An 18,169-nucleotide genomic window follows, 5' to 3' on the forward strand; every position below is an offset into this window, starting at 1 on the left:
GAGCGGAAATGCAGAATGTAGCGCTTCATGCGAATCGACTCCAGCCACTCCGCCACGCTGCGGTACGGGATCCCATCGGAGCCACTCAGGCTGGGCAGGCGGAGGGTCACTCTGGGGAACGTAGGGGCGTGTCACCCGCCAGGTGCCGGGCTGGGTCCTGGAGGGGTACGACTGGGACTGTGAGGATGGGGCAGGTGATGGTGTGCAAGCCTGTCACCCTGGGGTGTAGGGCTGCGACTAGGGAGGCATGGCACTTCTACGCCGTGAGGCGGGGGATACGGACTGCCCCAGGCCTGCACTCCGATTTGCTGAACTGCACGCCTTCCGAGCGCCCGCAGCTCCATTCGACGGCGAGGTCTGAGCACAGAGCTCCCTGTATAGACTTTGTGGGCCAGGCTTTATCGTGCCAACCCGGTTTCCCGCGCTGCGTCCTGGCGCAGCCAACAGGCCTGACAGCCCAGGGAGCAGGGCGGCCAGCCCTGTGGGCCCTCACACCAGGGCCGTCAGCCCCTCTTCTGTGGAGAGGCCGGTTCTGCAGACAGGAAGGGGCTGAGGGCCCACTGACTGTGGGCTCCCTCCTGTAATTCCCGACACCCACGATACAAACCGCGTTCCTGTGACGGCAGCCAGAGCCAAGACCATTAGCAAAGCCAATCTGCTGAGGGATAGCCAGCATTCCAGAAAGCTTAGCACACGCAGCGTCCAGTGTAGGGCAGGCCGCGTTCCAAAAGATAGCTCCCCAAGGTGGAGCTGGGAGCAAGCTTTCTTAGAGACAGTGCTGTTACCTACTGCGCTGGGCTCCCAAGGCCAGCTCCAGAAAGTTCCTGGAGCTCTCCCACCACACCCCGCCCCCAGGTCCTAGTGCATACACCTAGGCCGTTCTGATCACATCACTGTCGTGGACAGCTCACAGTGGTCACTCACTGCTCTCTGCCCCCAGTGAGCTGGCCCTCCACCCCTAACCAACTGCCTCTCCAGCTTCCTGGACCCAGAGTCCCAAAGGATCTACAGTGAGCGTGGCCTCAGCGCCCCACCTCCGTCACAGCCCGCCCGCACTGCCCTGCGTTTCCCTGTTCACTGTCTTCCCCAGGTCCGTTCCACTGACCACATCCCCTGTGGCAGACATCAGCTCGAGCAGGGCTGTATCTCTGAGCCAAAGACTCGGCCAACCAAACCTGCAGCTGTCCCCTGCGTTCTGCCTCATGGCGACCCCGTGTGTGTGTGTGTGTGTGTGTGTGTAACTGTGCTCCGTGGAGTTTTCCTGCCTGTAAGCTTTTCGGGGGCTTTTCTTCTACAGCACCCCTGGGTGACCTGAACTACTGCCCTTTCCGTTCATGGGGGAATGCAGACCATGGGAGCCACCCGGATCCTCCCCATGTGCCAGTGAGCGACCCTCTCCTGCACCCCTGCTCTATGGGGAGGGGCGTGCCTCTCCAGTCCAGTGGCCTCAGAAGCTCTGCGGGAGGAAGGGGGCTGCGGTGCACAGTGCAGGGATGCGCAGGCGCCCTCGGCCTGTCCACACCACCATTCTGCCGGTGGGAGCACTCTGCCACTCGCCCCTCTAGGCAGTGCCAGCAGGCGAGAACCTGACTTGCCCTAACTGTGCAGGTGTGCCTCCAGTTGCCCCTGCCTTCTATCCAGCTGCGGGCTGTCCAGGGAGAGATACCCCTCCTCTCAGAGTGCACGGCCCCAGGGCGAGGCGTGAGCCCCGGCCTCTGGGCTGGGCGCTGCTGGAAGTTTGCGGGCCCTGTCCTTGGTGGAAGGGGCCAAGCGCCTTCCCCAGCTCCACACCTGGGGTCGAAGTTGGCAGCAGTGCGCAGCAAGTGGGGGTTGGCCAGCAGCTGCTCCAGGTGGGCATCAATCTGGTGGAAGGGGGGCCGGCCGGCCTGGTCATAGGTCCAGCAGCTCTTCATGAGCTCGTACAGTGGGGCCGGGCAGTCCACCGGTGGGGGCAGCCGGTACCCGTCCTCAATGCTCTTCATCACCTGCAGGGCAATGCCCGGGGACACTCACCTGGTGGCCCAAGGGCAACCCGCGTCCATATAGTGCACGGCAGAGGCCCTGAGACAGCCCTGACCAGGTGGGGGGCAACACGAGCAGGGTGTCAGGGCAGACAAGGTGGCCGCAAAGTCAGGGGTCCGGGGATGACACTGAGTATGAAGGAAAGGGTATGGGAGGACTCAGGAGATGGGGCAGTGGGGTGCACTGGGGGCACCTGGGGTGGCCTCACCTCCTGATTGCTCATGTCCCCATAGGGCTTGTCGCCAAAGCTCAGCACCTCCCACATCACAATCCCAAAGCTCCACACGTCGCTGGCGGTGGTGAAGGTCCGGTGGGCGATGGCTTCAGGGGCCGTCCAGCGGATGGGGATCTTCCCTCCCTAGACATGAGGGCAGGGGTCTGGGCATGGAGGGGACGGCGAAAAGCACACGGGGGAGGGTAGAGAGCGTGGATACCACACAGGCACAGACCCTTGTCCTTGGGTACTGCCTGTGTGTGCTATGTGCGCCGGTGTGCTGTGTGTATGCAACCACGTGTGTGATCTGTACGTGTGTGTGCATGTGCAAGGGTGCACGTGTGTACAATGCATGCATGCATCAGTGCCTGCATGTGTGTCCACAGGTGCTGTGTACAGTATGTGACTGCAAGCACATGGTATGTGTGCATACGTGAGTATGCAGTATGTGATTATATGCCTGTGCTGTGTGTACATGTGAGTGCACATGTATACAGTGTGCGTGTGTTCAGATTGTGTGCATTTGTGTGTACATGGGTGCTGTGCATGGTGTGTAATCACACTTGAGTATGGTGTGTGATCATGTCTGCATGTGTGTAGGTATGCTGTGTGTGCTGTATGGTGTGTGATGACTTGCACGTGTTCATGTGTACTGTGTATGATATGCGATCGTGTGTGTGTATGTGTGCTGTGTATTGTGTGTGATTACATGTGTGTGTGTACTGTGTGTGACCACATGTGTGTATGGTGTATAACCACACACATGTATGTGTGCTGTGTATGGTGTCTGATTATGCATGTGTGTATATCTGCTGTGCATGGTGTGTAATTACGTGTGCATGTTTACTGTGTATGGTATGTGATCACTTGTGTATGTGTGCTGTGTATGGTATGTGATCACATGTATGTACACTGTGTATGGTATGTAATTTTCATTAATGTGTGCAATATATGGTGTGCAGTTACTTGTGTATGTGTAGTGTGTATGCTGTGTGATCACGTGTGCATGTGTAGTGTAGATGGTGCATGATCACATGTGTGAGTGCTGTGCATGGTATGTGATTACATGTGTAGGTGTAATGTGTATGCTGTGTGATCACGTGTATGTGTAGTGCATATGCCATATGATCACATGTGTGTGTGCTGTGTATGGTGTGATGACATGAATGTGTGCTGTGTATGCTCTGTGATTACTTGTGTATGTGCAGTGTGCATGCTGTATGATCACGTGTGTATGTGTAGTGCATATGCCATATGATCACATGTGTGTGTGTGCGGGGTGTCTGTGCTGTGCACAGGGCTCACACCTGGGTTTCGTAGATGCCGTCAAAGGTGTCAAGGAGGCGTGTCAGGCCGAAGTCGGACACCTTGCAGCAGAGGTTCTGGGTCACCAGGATGTTCCTGGCGGCCAGGTCCCGGTGGACATAGTTGTGGTCGCTGAGGTAGCTCATGCCGGATGCAATGCCCTGCAGCATGGCCGTCAGCTGTCCAGGGGCCAGCTGGTCCTCTCGCTCCTGCAGCAGGGTTGGTGTGTCAGGGGGGGCTCCCAGGGCTCTGTGCGTGCCGCTGCCCTGTGCCCCGCTTACCCTCAGGAAGGCGTCCAGGGCTCCTTTGTCCATGAACTCCGTGACGATCATGATGGGCTTTCCTGGGGAAGGGCACGCGTGGTGTCAGGGTGGCCCCCACACCGGCCTCACACCGTCCCCTCTGCTCCTGGGCCTCACCCCTTCTTGCTGCCCCTCCCCGCCCTGGGGGCTGCCCATACTCTTGGTGACCACGCCTTCCAGCCGCAGGATATGTGGGTGGTTGAACTGGCCCATGATTGTTGCCTCCCGGAGGAAGGTCCACCACTGGCCATCGGGGGACGTGTCCTTCAAGGTCTTGATGGCCACTGTCCTGCAGTCCTGGCCAGGGAGCCGGAGGGAGCCTCGGTAGACTTCCCCAAACTCTCCTGGTGGGGGGAGCAGGATCAGCCCAGGGCCAGGCCAGGTCCCTGGGGACAGACTGGGAGGGGCTCCAGCCCTAGGTGCCTTTTGCTGTCTTTGCAGGGTCAGAAACATGGCTGTCCATCCAGGGACATGGGATGTGGAACCAGAGTGAGCGCCCCCCATGCTAATACTACCCCGGGCTTAGGGGTGCTCAGACAGTGTGGTGATTGTGCGCCAAGCATGGCCCAGGGGCAGAAGGATCAAGGCAGAAGGGCTGGGGGACAGAGGGCCCAGGACCAGGGAAGGTGCTTGTTGCCACCCCTCCCCCGTGGGCCTCGGTCACAGTAGGGCCTGGCTGCATAGTCTGGCAGGCACACTGCCACACTTTGTTCTCTGGGCAGACCCATTTCCTCTGGTGGCCCAAGGGACCGGGCAGACCAAGCACACTGGGCCCTAGGGGTGGAATTCAGGGCTGGAGGGGGGCTCTCTGCCAAATACAGAAACCCTCCAAGAGCAGCCTGAGTGGCTCAGCCACACCTTTGGGACCAGAGACAGCTGGGAGCACTCGGTCAAAAGCTTTCAGCACTGCCTTTTGGAGGGGCTGCTCTGGACACTGGGTAAGGGCTGGGAACAGAGGAAACTCGAAGGACAGTAAGCTGAAGAGGGCCTGGCTGGACCCATGGGAGGAATGCAGGCAGGTGGAGTGGTGAGCAGGCGGGCCAGGCCACCCCAGGGGGTCGAGTGCTGGGTGGAGGGCGGGGGTCACCTTCCCCGATGACGGTATCCACAGTCAGCCCAGCAGGGTCGAGCTCATGAGTGAAGTCCAGAGCTCCTTGGGCAGGGTCATCATATGCCTGGAGGTCCACATATGGCTTTAGCCAAAGCTTGTCCTCTGTGGAGACAGGGTACTCAGCTCGGGGACCCAAGGGTGCATCCTCTGTGGGGCCAGCGCTCAGCCCAGGGACCTGGCTCCATGGTTCTCTCTCCTGAGGTGAAGTGGAGTGAAGCCCCTCTCCTCAGTCAGCAAGCATCCTGGCGGCCCCCCAACCCCATCCATGCCCAGAGCTCCTGTGTCCTCAGTCCCTAGGCTCTGTGTCCCCCTACCAGTGAGTTCCCCAGTCCCCCACCTCCACAGAGCTCATCACCCACACCTCATATCCCACATGCCTGCTGGAGCCCTCCACTCACGCCTCATCCCCGGGCAGACCTCACCCGGCTCAGGGCTGGATGGATGCCCTAACGAGGTGGCTGGATGAAGCACACATGCCTTAAGACCTCACAGCCCTCCTGCCAAGCCCAAGCTCATAGCCGGGCCAGCGGGTGGGCCCTTGCGTCCCTTCCCAGTCCCCCTACCACACACGAACCCACACATGCAGGCCTATACCTACACATGCACACACAGATGACACACAAAGATGCACACATACATGCTCGCGCACACAGTGCACACACAAAGTACACACACGTACACAAAAGGACACACGTGTTCATACATAGGTGCGTGCACACAGGCACCCACACAGGCTCCTGCACGCACACATACATGCACACACGTGCACACACAGATGACACACAAAGATGCACACATAGATGCTTGTGCATGCAGTGCACACACAAAGCACACACACATACACAAAAGCACACACGTGTTCGTACATAGGTGCGTGCACACAGGCACCCACACAGGCTCCTGCATGCACACATACATGCACACATGCACACACACAGCCCCAGCTCACCTCGCTCCATGTCAGTGACGTGCGCACGTGGTCTCTGGTGGTGTCTCTGCTGAGCTCTCCTGTGTGTGTGTAGGGTGGCTCCTTTAAGCCCAGGCCCGCCTCAGGCCCCTGGGGCAGCCTGGGTCCGGAGACCCACTGGGCTTGGGAGGAACTCTCCTTGGGATGGTGGTGGGGGATCAGGACGGGTGGGGACCCACTGGGTCAGGGGTGGGAGTGTGTCGCGGCTGTCCACGGAGGCCCTGGTTGGCAGAGGGGCCCAGAGGGGTGTGTGGTGGCGGGGTGAGCCGGGAGTAGCACCTGGACTGGAAGACAAGGATTCCAAGCAGCAGCGCCACGCCCAGCAGCAGCCCGAAGATGACCGCCACAATCTCCCCTCCTGTCAGGCCCCTGGAAGCTGAGGGCAGGTGCATGCTCAGGGCGGGGCCGTGGGGGCTGGGGGCAGGGCAGTATGCCCTGGGTAGGCTGCTCAGCTGGCCAGATGTGCCTGTGCCCTTCCAGGGCAGATGTGTGTGCTTCTGTGTACATGTGTGTACCTTGTATGTGCACTGTGTGCACGAGCATGCATGTCTGCATCTTTGTGTGTCTCATCTGTGTGTGCATGTGTATGCACAGGCCTGCATGTGTGGGTTCGTGTGTGGTAGAGGGACTGGCATGGGACGCAAGGGCCCACCCGCTGGCCAGGCTGTATGTGTGGGCACATGTGCACACATATGCTTACAAGGCACTGAGCACTGTGCATATGCACATGTGTGTGTATGTGAACATGTGCGTGCATATATGCATGTTTCACTGGCTGATTTTTTCAGAAGTAGGCCGCCACCACCTTCCTAGTCTCTCTTAGTCTGGAAGCTCGGCTGAAACCTGTCCACCGTGGCTGAGTCTCGTACTGGAGACACCTGTAGCATAGGTCCCACCATCATAGTAACACACAAGCCACCACAGTATGACAAAGTGACAGCTGAGGCAGGGACAGGCTCCAGTCAGGGGCTGGGGCCACAGGGGCTATGGGCAGGACACAATGTGCCCTGGCCAGGCTGCTCAGTGGGCCAGATGTGTGCTTCTATCCTGTATGGGGGCGAAAACTAAGCTGAAGAAAGCGAAAACAAGTACACAGGAGCCAAAATGTGACCTTGAGTGTATGCCATCTGAATTTAGACTGAACATTAATGACTAAAGACCAGACAAGTTATGGAATGACATCAAGAACATCACACATGAAGAAAGCAAAAGGCCATCAAAAAGACAGGAAAGGGAGAGAAGACCAAAATGGATGTCAGAAGAGATGCTGAAACTTGCTCTAGAATGCAGATTGAAGTGAAAGGAAGAAATGAAGTAAAAGAGCCAAAGATTTCAGAGGGCAGTTTGAGAGGACAAAGTGAAGTATTGTAATGAACTGCAAACACATGAAGGTTTACCGAAAGGGAGGAACATACTTGGCGTTTCTCAAACTGAAGGAACTGAAGAAAAATGTTCTCTGGATCTCACCAGATGGAATACACAGAAATCAAATCTACTACATCTGTGGAAAGAGATGACAGAGGCTCAGTATCAGCAGAGTAAGGCCAAGGGCCGACAGTTGATGCAACAGACCATCAATTGCTCGTGTACAAGGTTAACTTGCAGTGCAAGAAAATTAAAACAAGTCCATGAAAGCCAAACTATGACCTTGAGTATATCCCACCTGAATATAGAGACCACGTGAAGAACAGATTTGACACACGTTCAGCCAATGACTGAAGACCAGGGGAGTTGTAGGATGACATCAGGGGTGTCATACATGAAGAAAGGAAAAGGTCACTAAAAAGACAGGAAAGGAAGAAAAGACAAAAATGGATGTCAGAAAAACATTTTCAAACTTGCCCTTGAACAGTGAGTAGTTAAAACAAGTGGAAGAAATGATGATGTAAAAGAGCTGAACAGAAGATTTCAAAAAGCAGCTCGAGAAGACAAAGTAAACTATTATAATGAAACGTACAAAGACCTGGAGTTAGACAACCAAAAGGGAAGAACTCACTCAGCATTTCTCAAGCTGAAAGAACTGAAGAAAAAATTCAAGCTTCAAATTGCAATACTATTCTGTTGGCAAAATATTTGAACGATGGATGATGCATCAAAAGAAGACAGAAGGAATATACAGAGTCACTGTACCAAAAAGAACTGGTTGATGTTCATCTATTTCAGGAGGTGGCATATGATCAAGAACCAATGGTACTGAAGGAAGAAGTCTAAGCTGCACTGAAGGAGTTGGCAAAAAACAAGGCTCCAGGAATTGATGGAATACCCATTCATCAAACAGATGCCGTGCTAGAGGTGCTCACTTGTTTATACCAAGAAATTTGGAAGACAGCTACCTGGCCAACTGACTGGAAGAGATCCATATTTGTACCCATGCCAAAGAAAGGTGATCCCACAGATGTGAAAATTATCTAATGATATTGTTAATGTCACACACAAGTAAAATTTTGCTGAAGATAATTCAAAAATGGTTGCTGCAGTACATCCACAGAAAACTGCCAGAAATTCAAGCTGGATTCAGAGGAGGACGTGGAACAAGGGATGTCATTGCTGACATCAGATGGATCTTGGCTGAAGGCAAAGAATACCAGTGTTGTGTTGACTATGCAAAGGCATTTGACTGTGTGGATCATGAGAAAGTATGGGTAATATTGAGAAGAATGGAAATTCCAGAACACTTCAATTGTGCTCATGGGGAACCTGTACATACACCAGGAGGCTGTCATTCAAATAGAACAAGAGGATACTGCATGGTTTAAAATCAGGAAGGCAGTGTGTCCGAGTTGTGTCATTTCACCATACTTATTCAGTCTGTATGCTGAGTAAATAATCCGAGAAGCTGGACTGTATGACGAAGAACATGGCATCAGGATTGGAGGAAGACTCATTAACAACCTGCTATATGCAGGTGACACAACTTTGCTTGCTGAAAGTGAAGAGGACTTGAAACAGTTACTGATAAAGATCAAAGTCTATAGACTTCAGTATTGATTACACTTCAGCATAAAGAAAATAAATACCCTCACAATTGGACCAATAAGCACCATCATGATAAACAGAGAAAAGACTGAAATCTTAAAGGATTTCATTTTATTTGGATCCACAAGCAATACCCATGTAGTGGTTGATTCTTGACCCAGCCGTAGCCAAGACATCAAATGATGTATTGCATTGGGCTGGTCTTTAAATTGTTAAATTGTTAGAAAGCAAAGATGTTACTCTGAGGACTAAGGTGCACCTGACCCAAGCCATGCTATTTAGTCACCTCATGTGCGTGTGAAAGCTGGACAATGAATAAGGAAGACCAAAGAAGAGTTGGTGCCTTTGAACTGTGGTGCTGGTGAATATCGACTATACCATGGGCTGCCAGAAGAATGAACCATACCTCTGTCTGGAGGAAGTACAGCCAGAATGCTCCTTAGAAGTGAGGATGGTCTTACGTGCTTTGGACATGTTATCAGGAGGGACTGGCCCCTGGAGAGGGACATCATGCTGGGAAAAGTAAAGGGTGAGTGAAACAGAGGAAGACCCTTGATGAGGACCGACACAATGGACGGAGCCAGTGGCCCCAGCGCAGTAGTGACTGTGAGGAGGATGCAGGACCGGGAAGTGTCTCACTCTACGCACAGAGTGGCTTTGAGCCAGGACGGTACCTAACAACATGTGCATGTGTGTGTACGTACATGTGTGTGCTCATGTGTGCATGCTGAGGATGAGGAAGGCGGCTGTGGGACTAGGTATGAGTGTTTGGCACAGAACACAGAGAACTCACCTGGTGGGCTGGTCCGGAACTCATGGTTGGGGGAGAAGGGGCCGGGGCCCTGTGGGGTCACCGTGCGCACTCTGACGATGTAGGTGGTGTCAGGCTGTAGCTCAGTCAGCAAAGCCCTGGGCTCTAGCACCATCTGGTGCCGCTCTTCATCCTGTGGGTGCGGGTGTTAGTTGGCTTGGCCGATCGGCCCAGGATGTGATGAGCTCTCGGGAGCCCGTGGGGAGGTGCCGCCCTGAGAAGGTGGGTGGCTCCTGCACCTGCCCTGGGCACCCAGCCTTCCAGACCTGGTTCAGCACGTGCAGCTCGTAGGTGAGGTTGCCCCCAGGGCTTCGAGGCTGGGCCCCCGCCCAGGCCAGCTCCAGCTGGTGAGGTGCCTTCTTCACCAGCCACAGGGACAGGTCTGCCAGTGGCTCTGGGAGGACAGACAGGGTTGAGGGAGGTGGAGGAAGGAGTCAAGACCCCCTCACTGGCCCACCCGCCCAGCCCCACCTGCCCAGGCCTCACCTGCGTGCCCCATGCTGACGCTGACTGAGGTGCTGGCAGGCCCAGAGGCGCCCAGCCCCGACACCCCGTTCTGGGCACCGACCTCAAAGGTGTAGTTGGCATAGGGCTCAAGGCCGTCGATGTGCACGGCTGGCTGGGGGAGCCCACTGGCTCCCGGGGAGAAGTGCACGCTGACCCCGCAGGGCTGGCAGGGGCCCCCGTCCAGGCCCGTCCCCAGACACCGAGAGCACCTCACGTTGTACCTGACATCCTGGCGTCCCCCCATGTCTGCTGGGGGTTCCCAGTGCAGGGAGAGCTGGGTCCCCAAAACAGAGAAGCTCAGGTCTTGGGGGGCTGAGGGGGGACCTGTGGGAGGGCAGGACAATTAGCAGGGGCCAGCTGCATGTTCCCCCAGTGCCACTCCTGCCCCCCCCCGTCTGCAAAGCCCAATCCTCCAGGGCCTTGAGGGAAGAGAGGACGTCACCTGTCCCTCCACCCTCCTAGGGAGAATAGGGCAGAGATGAGCTACAAGTGTCCGATGCCCTGGGCTGCCCTTGGTGGCTGAGAAGCCCTACAAACTTCTAAGCTTGGCACAGGGCCCGGGCCTCCTGGTGACAGGCCTGGCCTCCACTCACGTGTGCAGGCCACCTGGGGGCCCTCCTCAGGGGTTCGGTAGTGGCCACTCTCACAGGTGCAGACGGTGGCCCCCTGCAAGGTGGCTGAGCTGTGCTGGGGGCACGTGAGGCAGCGAGGGGTGTCTAGGTCAGCCCGGTAGGAGTCTTGGGGACAGGCTGGGAGGAGAGTGAAACACAGCCAGGGTTACTGGTTGGCCGACAGGCCCAGGGACCTGGCCCCAGCCTGTCTAGCTGAAACATCTGGGCAGTGTCTCTGAGGCCCCTAGGCCACCACTCTGTTTTGCACCCAGAGCCCTGCGGCTCTCGCTCGGCCTCCTGCCCCCTTACCTGTGCAGCTGGCACTCCCAGGGACCTCCTCAAAGCCAGGCTCACAGTGGCACTGCCCCACAGGCACCAGCCACTCACCATCTGGACTGCAGTGCAGGCGGGGTATGCCTGAGGGGCCGGCCTGCGCATGGGGCACGCAGGTCCCCTCCACCTCCACCAGCCCCCCAGGGCCCGGGAGCGTGCCAGGGAAAAGAGCTAGTCCACGTGCGACCTCTGGGCAGCGCTGGTAGAAGACCCGCACGGACACCAGGGCCACGCAGGCTCCGGGGTTGTGGAAGGCCAGGTAGAGGCCGCGGCGTGTCAGGCGGCCCAGTGAGCAGCGCTCCACGTTGAGTTTGACCACGCCGGATGCCAGATCCCGAATGGTGAAGCTCTGGTCCGCGGCCACAGTGGTCACCTGGGCGGGTGGGGAGGGGGGCGGGGTGGTAAAGTCACACTTCATATGCATTCAATGGAACCACTTTGTGCTGCTCATTTCACAGACCATGAAGAGGGGCGGCCCTGTGGGAGAGGCGGGCTTGGATCCCCTGGGCCTTCCACATGGGGCCCCCAGGGCCATCCTACGCGGACTGGGTATGGCCCCTATTAACAGAGCAGAAAGCGGGCTCCGAGTGGTGGCCCACCTGCAGATGTTGCAGCTTCTACGGATGGGGCTGAGTGGGACCCTGGTCAAGGCTGACAACCCTGTCTCTGAGGTTCTGACCCTCCAACCTGCGGTACTTGGTATAAAGCCTGGACGTGGTCAGTGTCTTGCTCCTAATCAACTCTGCAACATTCTCTCTTTGGATAAAGAACAGAGAACACACTCCATGCTGATGGCCTCCTCCCTCTCCCACATTCTGGTAGGTTCTGGAGTTGGAAAGAGCTAGGGGTATTTGGGTCGCAGCTCCTGTGTGCTCGTTTGGGTGGGCTTAGCTGCCGGAGGCGCCCAGAGAGTCAACTCCGCCTTAGGCGCCCTGCCATCCCTGGACACGCTGGTTCCCCTAAGGAGTCTCCCGAAAGCCTCCACCAACCATTAGCTGGCACCACAGTCCTGTGCTTCAGGAGACCCAGGAGGCCGAGGCCCAGCCCCACCCGGCGGGACGAGCCCTGCCCATGACGTGCCTTGGTCCTGCCGCTAAGGCCCTGACTCTCCCCTGGACCCGTGGCTCTTGTCAGCTGGGGGGCTGAGCGCCAGGCTCGCGCGCGGGCGCGAGGAGCGCACCTTCTGGAAGAGTGGCCGCCGGAGCTGGATGCCCACGTCCTGGTCACTCTCCATGAACAGCAGGCTGAAGGTCTCCTTGCAGCTGGCGGGCCCCGCGCCGCGCGGGAAGCTCTTGCAGTCGCGCACGGTGAACTGCAGCTCCGCGTGCACGCGCGCCGCCGCCTCGCCGCGGTAGATCCAGTTGGAGCGCAGCCAGTGGTCCGCGTCGCCGCTGTCGTCCAGCGGGCAGTCCTGGTACATGTACAGCGGCGACCCGTTGACCATCTGCTGTACCTCGCTCCACTGGGGGAGAGCGGGAGTCAGGGGCCAGCTCCCCCTGCCCGGCCCTCGCGGTTAGGGCCATGGAGGGGAGGGGGAGGGGAGGCCGTGTCAGACCCCCTCCGCCCTCACCTGTCTGCCTCTCCTCGCCCCTCAGACAAGTGTGGAGATGGGACAGACAAGACAGTGCCCCCCAAGCCCCCAGCCAGCCCTGGCCCCTTCATTGAGCTCATCCACAAGACAGGGCATCTGTTCTCACCGATTTCTGGGCAGAGGCCTGGGGTAGCCAGCGGCCGAGCTCATTCAGAAGGCCCTCTGCCTCCTAGCTCAGGGAACACTAAAGGCCCTCTCACCACCCCACCCTCCCACTCCAGGTTTTGGAGGTCAAGGAGAATCTTCTGCCCAGGGGCCTCTCCCCATCTCCAATGTCCAGCAACCATAACCATTGTCAAGGTCAACAACTGCCAGAGCTGGCTGACTCCTGGCCAACATCTGGTCCTCTAATTTCTACAATAAACCGTTTTCCAAACTCGGTGGTAATAATGGCTAACACTGATTAACACGGGACAGCCACTGGTCTAAGCCCTTTCTACAGGGAAACTGAGGCACAGAGAGGGTGGCTTGTCTAAGGCGTTAAGCTGTTAGGGGGCAGACTGAGCTGAGAACCCAAGCTCTTCATCATCACGTTGATTATACAAGAACAAGTGGAAACGTGAGCGCCCCTCCTGTTTTGTCCCCAGATGCAGCCACTCTTAACAACTGGGAGCAAAACCTCCAGCAGCGTTTTCAGGGGCCTTACAGAAATGTTGGAATACATCTGTGTTTTGCTTTTAACATAAATGGGATTATAAAGCATTATTGGTTTTGTTTTTCCCTACGAACGATCCTTTGAGAGAGATATCCACGTGAGTGGATACGTAGGTCTAAGTCGTGGGTGTCCCTGCAGTGGTACTGCACGGTGGGGGGGGGGGCACAGTGTAGGAACCTGTCACCTACGGTGGGACATTCAGGACGCATCTAGCTTGCTTGCTTGCATTTTAAATAAGCTTGTGCAGATTTCTGTAGACTGCTATATTAAAGTGCACACCTAGTATGCATTTTACAAGATTCCAGCAAATTGTCCTCCGAAAGGGCTCCATTCATCTACAGTCCCATCAGCAAAGCTTCAGTCCTCATTTTCCCAGGACCTCATCCACTCTGGACATTAGTGACCTTTCTACTTTTTGCCAATCCTACGAACAAGCTGTGGTGGCCCAGTGGTTAAAGCATTCAGCTAACCAAAAGGTCCACAGTTCGAACTCGCCAGCTGATCTGTGGGAGAAAGATGAGGCAGTGGCTTCTGTGAAGATTGACAGCCTTGGAGACCCTGTGGGGGGCAGTTCCACTCTGTCCTCTAGGGGCGCTGTGAGTCCAAATCAACTCAATGGCAGTGGGTTTTGGGTGTAAACAGAACACAACCCTTACCATTTTGATTTGCGTTTCTTTGAGGAAGCTGTGTGCTTTTAATTTCTCTACTGGGTGTTTGTCTTTTTACACAATTCTCTGTACATCACTTTTGCCATTGTTCTATTGTTCTCTTTTGATTATTCACTTGGATCACTTTTTTTTAAACACGTTATGTTGTTGTTGTTGTTATGTGCCGTCGAGTCAAACCTGACTCATAGCGACCCCTCCTTGGGTTTCCGAGGCAGTATCACTACGGAAGTAGATTGCCCAACCTTCCTTCCGAGGAGTGGCTGGTGGGTTTGAACCGCCAGCCATCTGGTTAGCAGGCAAGTGTCTTAGCCACTATGCTTATAGAAATAACACGTTATGTTGTTGTTGTTGTTATGTGCCATCAAGTCAAACCTGACTCATAGCGACCCCTCCTTGGGTTTCCGAGGCAGTATCACTACGGAAGTAGATTGCCCAACCTTCCTTCCGAGGAGTGGCTGGTGGGTTTGAACCGCCAGCCATCTGGTTAGCAGGCAAGTGTCTTAGCCACTATGCTTATAGAAATTAATAATTTGTTTGGAATGTATGTTTCATATCTTCTCCCTGCCAGCCACATGGCATTTAACTTGCTAATGGTGTGTTTCATGTTGATATTCACTTACATTTTGACATAATAACACCTCTTGCCTTTCCCTTTGGTTTCTGGGCTTTATATCTTACTTGGGAAGATCCTCCACCCCAAGACTGTAAGGATCTGGACTGTCTCCTTACATTTTGGTGGTCAGGCTTTCAGCCTTGGGTTTTAATCTCTCCAGAGCTTATTTATTTGCATGGCACATGGAGACGCGACTCCCTTTCCTTCTGTTGACTCCTCACCGTGACTTCTGACTATTCCATGCTCTGCACACTGCATTACAGTTGCCCATTCTCTACCCGCACCTCACATCTGCGGGTAGTCTTTGGAGTCTCTCTTCTGCGCCGTTGACCTGTGTATCCTTGGGCAATGCCACACGTTGTAATTGCAGCTGATAAACAGCATGTTCTGGTATCCGGATGGATCAGTCTCTCATTTTATCACTGTTGCTCTTCACAAGCTTCCCAGCCCCTTGTACACTTTCTCCTAGTTGGAGTGAAGACAGTGGCTCTGAAATTCCAGGAAGCAGCCCAGTGGTATTTTGGTTGCAAGCTTTGCATTTTACAGAGAGGAGGCAGATGGAACCCCTTAAGATGTTCCCTTGCTCGTGGGGTAAGTCTCCTGACTTTAGTTTTTCACTATAACTTGGGGCTTTCATTGTGACCGCCTCTCTGAAGGAAAAGGCACCATCAAGGAGGAACTCGCGTGGGGCAAGGCTAAGGCAAACATCCGAGCTGCTGCGAGGGGCCCCTATTGTGCATTGTGTCAGGCTGTGCAAAGATGGGTGTCTGGAAGGTGATGGGGCCTGAACGGTCAAAGGACGTTGGGCTCGACAGGTGTGGGGTCTGGAGGACAGCGGGTGGGGCTGGCAAACACAATGCAACACACTGCCATGGAGTTGGATTTGACTCATAGTGACCCCTCCTTGGGTTTTGGAGGTGGTATCACTGTGGAAGTAGATTGCCAGCCCTCCTTCCGAGGAGTGGCTGGTGGGTTGAACTGCCAGCCTTCTGGTTAGCAGTCAAATGCCGGCACTGTGCCACCAGAGCTCCTGGTGGGCTGGGGTGGGAGGTTAATGGGCAGTCGTTAGCCGGATCGTGGCTGGAGCCCGGAATAGCAGATGTTCCCAGCTGCAGCTTCTCTCTGTGAGTCCCCGCAGTGACCGACATGGGGACCAGCTGCTGGGGACTAGCAAGAAGGATCGTGTCACTTATCACTTGGCCACTGCGGGTGGTGACGGGGCACATTCTGGGAGCTGGACACGTGTGTGTATGCATGTGCGTCTGTGCAGGTGCACGTGTACATGTGTGTGTGCATCACGCACACATGGGCTGAAAATAGGGGGCAGGAGAGGGGCCACGGCAGACAGTGGGGGTGTGTCACAGCTGGCTGTCATCTAGAGCAGGGCTAAGGAAGGGACCCTGTTTGGTGGCGGTGGAGGGGTGGCGCAGAGGGGGCCGTGGGCGCAGCAGATGGGCCCGCAGCTACCGTCCAGGGCTGATAGCTGGTTTACGGGATGAGGCGCCTATTAGGGCTGCTCTAATCCAGGACTTGCCAAGCGGCCCCTCCTGTAGGATATAGTATGGTTTAGTCTGTTGTTGTTGTTGTTTGCCGTCGACTCGGGCCCCGACTCATAGCGACCCCTCCTTGGGTTTCCGAGGCAGTATCACTACAGAAGTAGGATTGCCCAACCTTCCTTCCGAGGAGTGGCTGGTGGATTTGAACCGCCAGCCTTCTGGTGAGCAGTCAAGTGCTTTAGGCACTATGCTACCAGAGCTCCTATGGTTTAGTCTATTAAGGCTAATTACAGGCCGCTGTGGGAGAGCAGAGACCGGAGCCAGGGCCAGGGACCGAGAGGGAAGGGAAGTGCAGCAGGAAAGAGAGGTGCACTGAGACCCACCTGGAGCGAGGGGTCCAGGACCAGAGGGCAGGGCTGGAGGCAGGGACCCTGGAGGGCGGCACAAGTGTCTCCCCAGACTCTGGGGGTCTAGGGGGACTCTTTGGCTCACCCTGCATCCTGGCCTGTTCAGGGGGCCTCAGGGCTGTCCGAAGAGGGGAGGACGGGAGCCGCCCCGGCCAGCAGCTGGGGTCTGCAATGTGTGGCATGCAGTGTCCACACCGGAGGCGCGGGCCTCAAGGTGCAGCTTTCACTTTGGAGGGGTCACAGACCCTTTGGGGGATATGATGAAAGCTTTGGCTCCCCTCCCCACACAGACAACTCAGAATATGCTCTATGGGGTTCCCTGACCCCTGACACTCACCCCTGCACCTCCACGGTGAGAACACTGTTGGGGTGTGTCTGCCTGTTGCCAGCAGGGACTTGGCCTTGGCCCTCGCACCTCAGGCACCACCCACCTCTCCTGGAGTGTGGGCGACGGGACCCCTCAGGAGTGGGCATCTTGGGGGCAAGTGGGGCGGCGCCAGCCGTGTGGCATGGCCCGGGGTGAAGTCTGCCCCCCCCACCCCATTCAGCAAGTTCTGACTCAGCCTCCCCCCTTGGCCTCGCCAGGAGACACTTCCAGTTTTTCCTGCTCTTTTCTTGCTTCCTCCACCCACCTCTCCACCGTTTCCCACCAGCCTAACCCTCTACCCTCCCGCCCTGCCTCTGACACTTACCCCATGCTCCGGGGGGTCCAGCAGCCAGCCCAGCCCCTCCTGTGCAGTGCTGGTGTCCATCAGAGTGACTGGGTAGGCAGAGAGGGGCTGTCACCTGGGAGAGGGGCCCCAACACCAACATCCCATTCCTAGCACTAGGACCTCCTAGGGCTGGGGGAGTGGTGGGAGTTCCAGCTCCACAAGGGCTCCAGGGGGAGGCAGCCTGGGGGTTGGTGGTTGCAGGTCATGGCCAAAGCCCGGGCTGGGAGCATGAGGGGTGATCCAATAGCTGGGCCCTGCTGCAGGACTGCAGTGTGTGGATGGTGGGGCTCAGCACCAGGGGAGCCAGCTCCAAGTGGGGTGGGTGTGGCCAGGGCCTTAGGTGGGCTCCAAGAGGAAGTCTTATCCCACTTTCCAAGGCCTGCTTTGGTCCCTGAAGGGCTATAGGCCCAGCTTCGAGGGGATACAGGCCCAGCTTAGTAGGGGTACAAGCCCCGCTTGGAGGGGGTACAGGTCCAGCTTAGTGGGGGTAGAGGCCCAGCTTGGAGTGGGTACCGGCCCAGCATGGTGGGGCAGGCCCAGTTCCGAGTCGGGGGCGGGGTGGGCGGGGAGCGACGGGGACCTTCTGTCTGTAAGGCTGCCCTCCACCCCAGGAGCCTTGCACCGAGTCCCTGCCCTCCCCAGTCCTCCAGGGGTGCCTGGGTGGGTCCCCCCTCCGAGCTCCCAAGGAGCGGTCCCCCGGCCGAGGCACCTGGGCCCCAGGCCACCGGACAGGGGTCCCCGCGCAGGCGGGACAGGGGTGCAGGCCCCTGCCTCCCAGGCTCAGAGCGCCCTCCGTACCCGGCGCGGGCGGTGCCCAGGCCGCGGAGCCAGGCCGGGGTCAAAGACCAGGGCCGGCGGGCGGCCACC

The 18,169-nt window shown here is 56.7% G+C and overlaps 1 protein-coding gene across 1 annotated transcript in view; it reads right to left on the minus strand.

The window, feature by feature from the left end:
* EPHA1 (EPH receptor A1) overlaps positions 1 to 18,169 on the minus strand; it is a 27,464-nt gene that overhangs the window by 266 nt on the left and 9,029 nt on the right. The window contains exons 4-19 of the mRNA XM_007956614.1: positions 17,282 to 17,349; positions 12,340 to 12,621; positions 11,136 to 11,532; positions 10,809 to 10,964; positions 10,195 to 10,539; positions 9,975 to 10,102; positions 9,691 to 9,841; positions 6,201 to 6,297; positions 5,904 to 5,962; positions 4,931 to 5,056; positions 4,002 to 4,187; positions 3,823 to 3,884; positions 3,544 to 3,750; positions 2,231 to 2,380; positions 1,792 to 1,985; positions 1 to 111 (exon numbers count right to left, since the gene is read on the minus strand). Coding sequence (XP_007954805.1) covers positions 1 to 111; positions 1,792 to 1,985; positions 2,231 to 2,380; positions 3,544 to 3,750; positions 3,823 to 3,884; positions 4,002 to 4,187; positions 4,931 to 5,056; positions 5,904 to 5,962; positions 6,201 to 6,297; positions 9,691 to 9,841; positions 9,975 to 10,102; positions 10,195 to 10,539; positions 10,809 to 10,964; positions 11,136 to 11,532; positions 12,340 to 12,621; positions 17,282 to 17,349 — 2,719 coding nt within the window. The remainder of the gene's footprint in view (positions 112 to 1,791; positions 1,986 to 2,230; positions 2,381 to 3,543; positions 3,751 to 3,822; positions 3,885 to 4,001; positions 4,188 to 4,930; positions 5,057 to 5,903; positions 5,963 to 6,200; positions 6,298 to 9,690; positions 9,842 to 9,974; positions 10,103 to 10,194; positions 10,540 to 10,808; positions 10,965 to 11,135; positions 11,533 to 12,339; positions 12,622 to 17,281; positions 17,350 to 18,169) is intronic.

This window comes from Orycteropus afer, unplaced genomic scaffold, assembly GCF_000298275.1.
Source record: "Orycteropus afer afer isolate SDZICR_OR568_19922 unplaced genomic scaffold, OryAfe1.0 scaffold00638, whole genome shotgun sequence".
NCBI classification, from domain to species: domain Eukaryota; kingdom Metazoa; phylum Chordata; class Mammalia; order Tubulidentata; family Orycteropodidae; genus Orycteropus; species Orycteropus afer.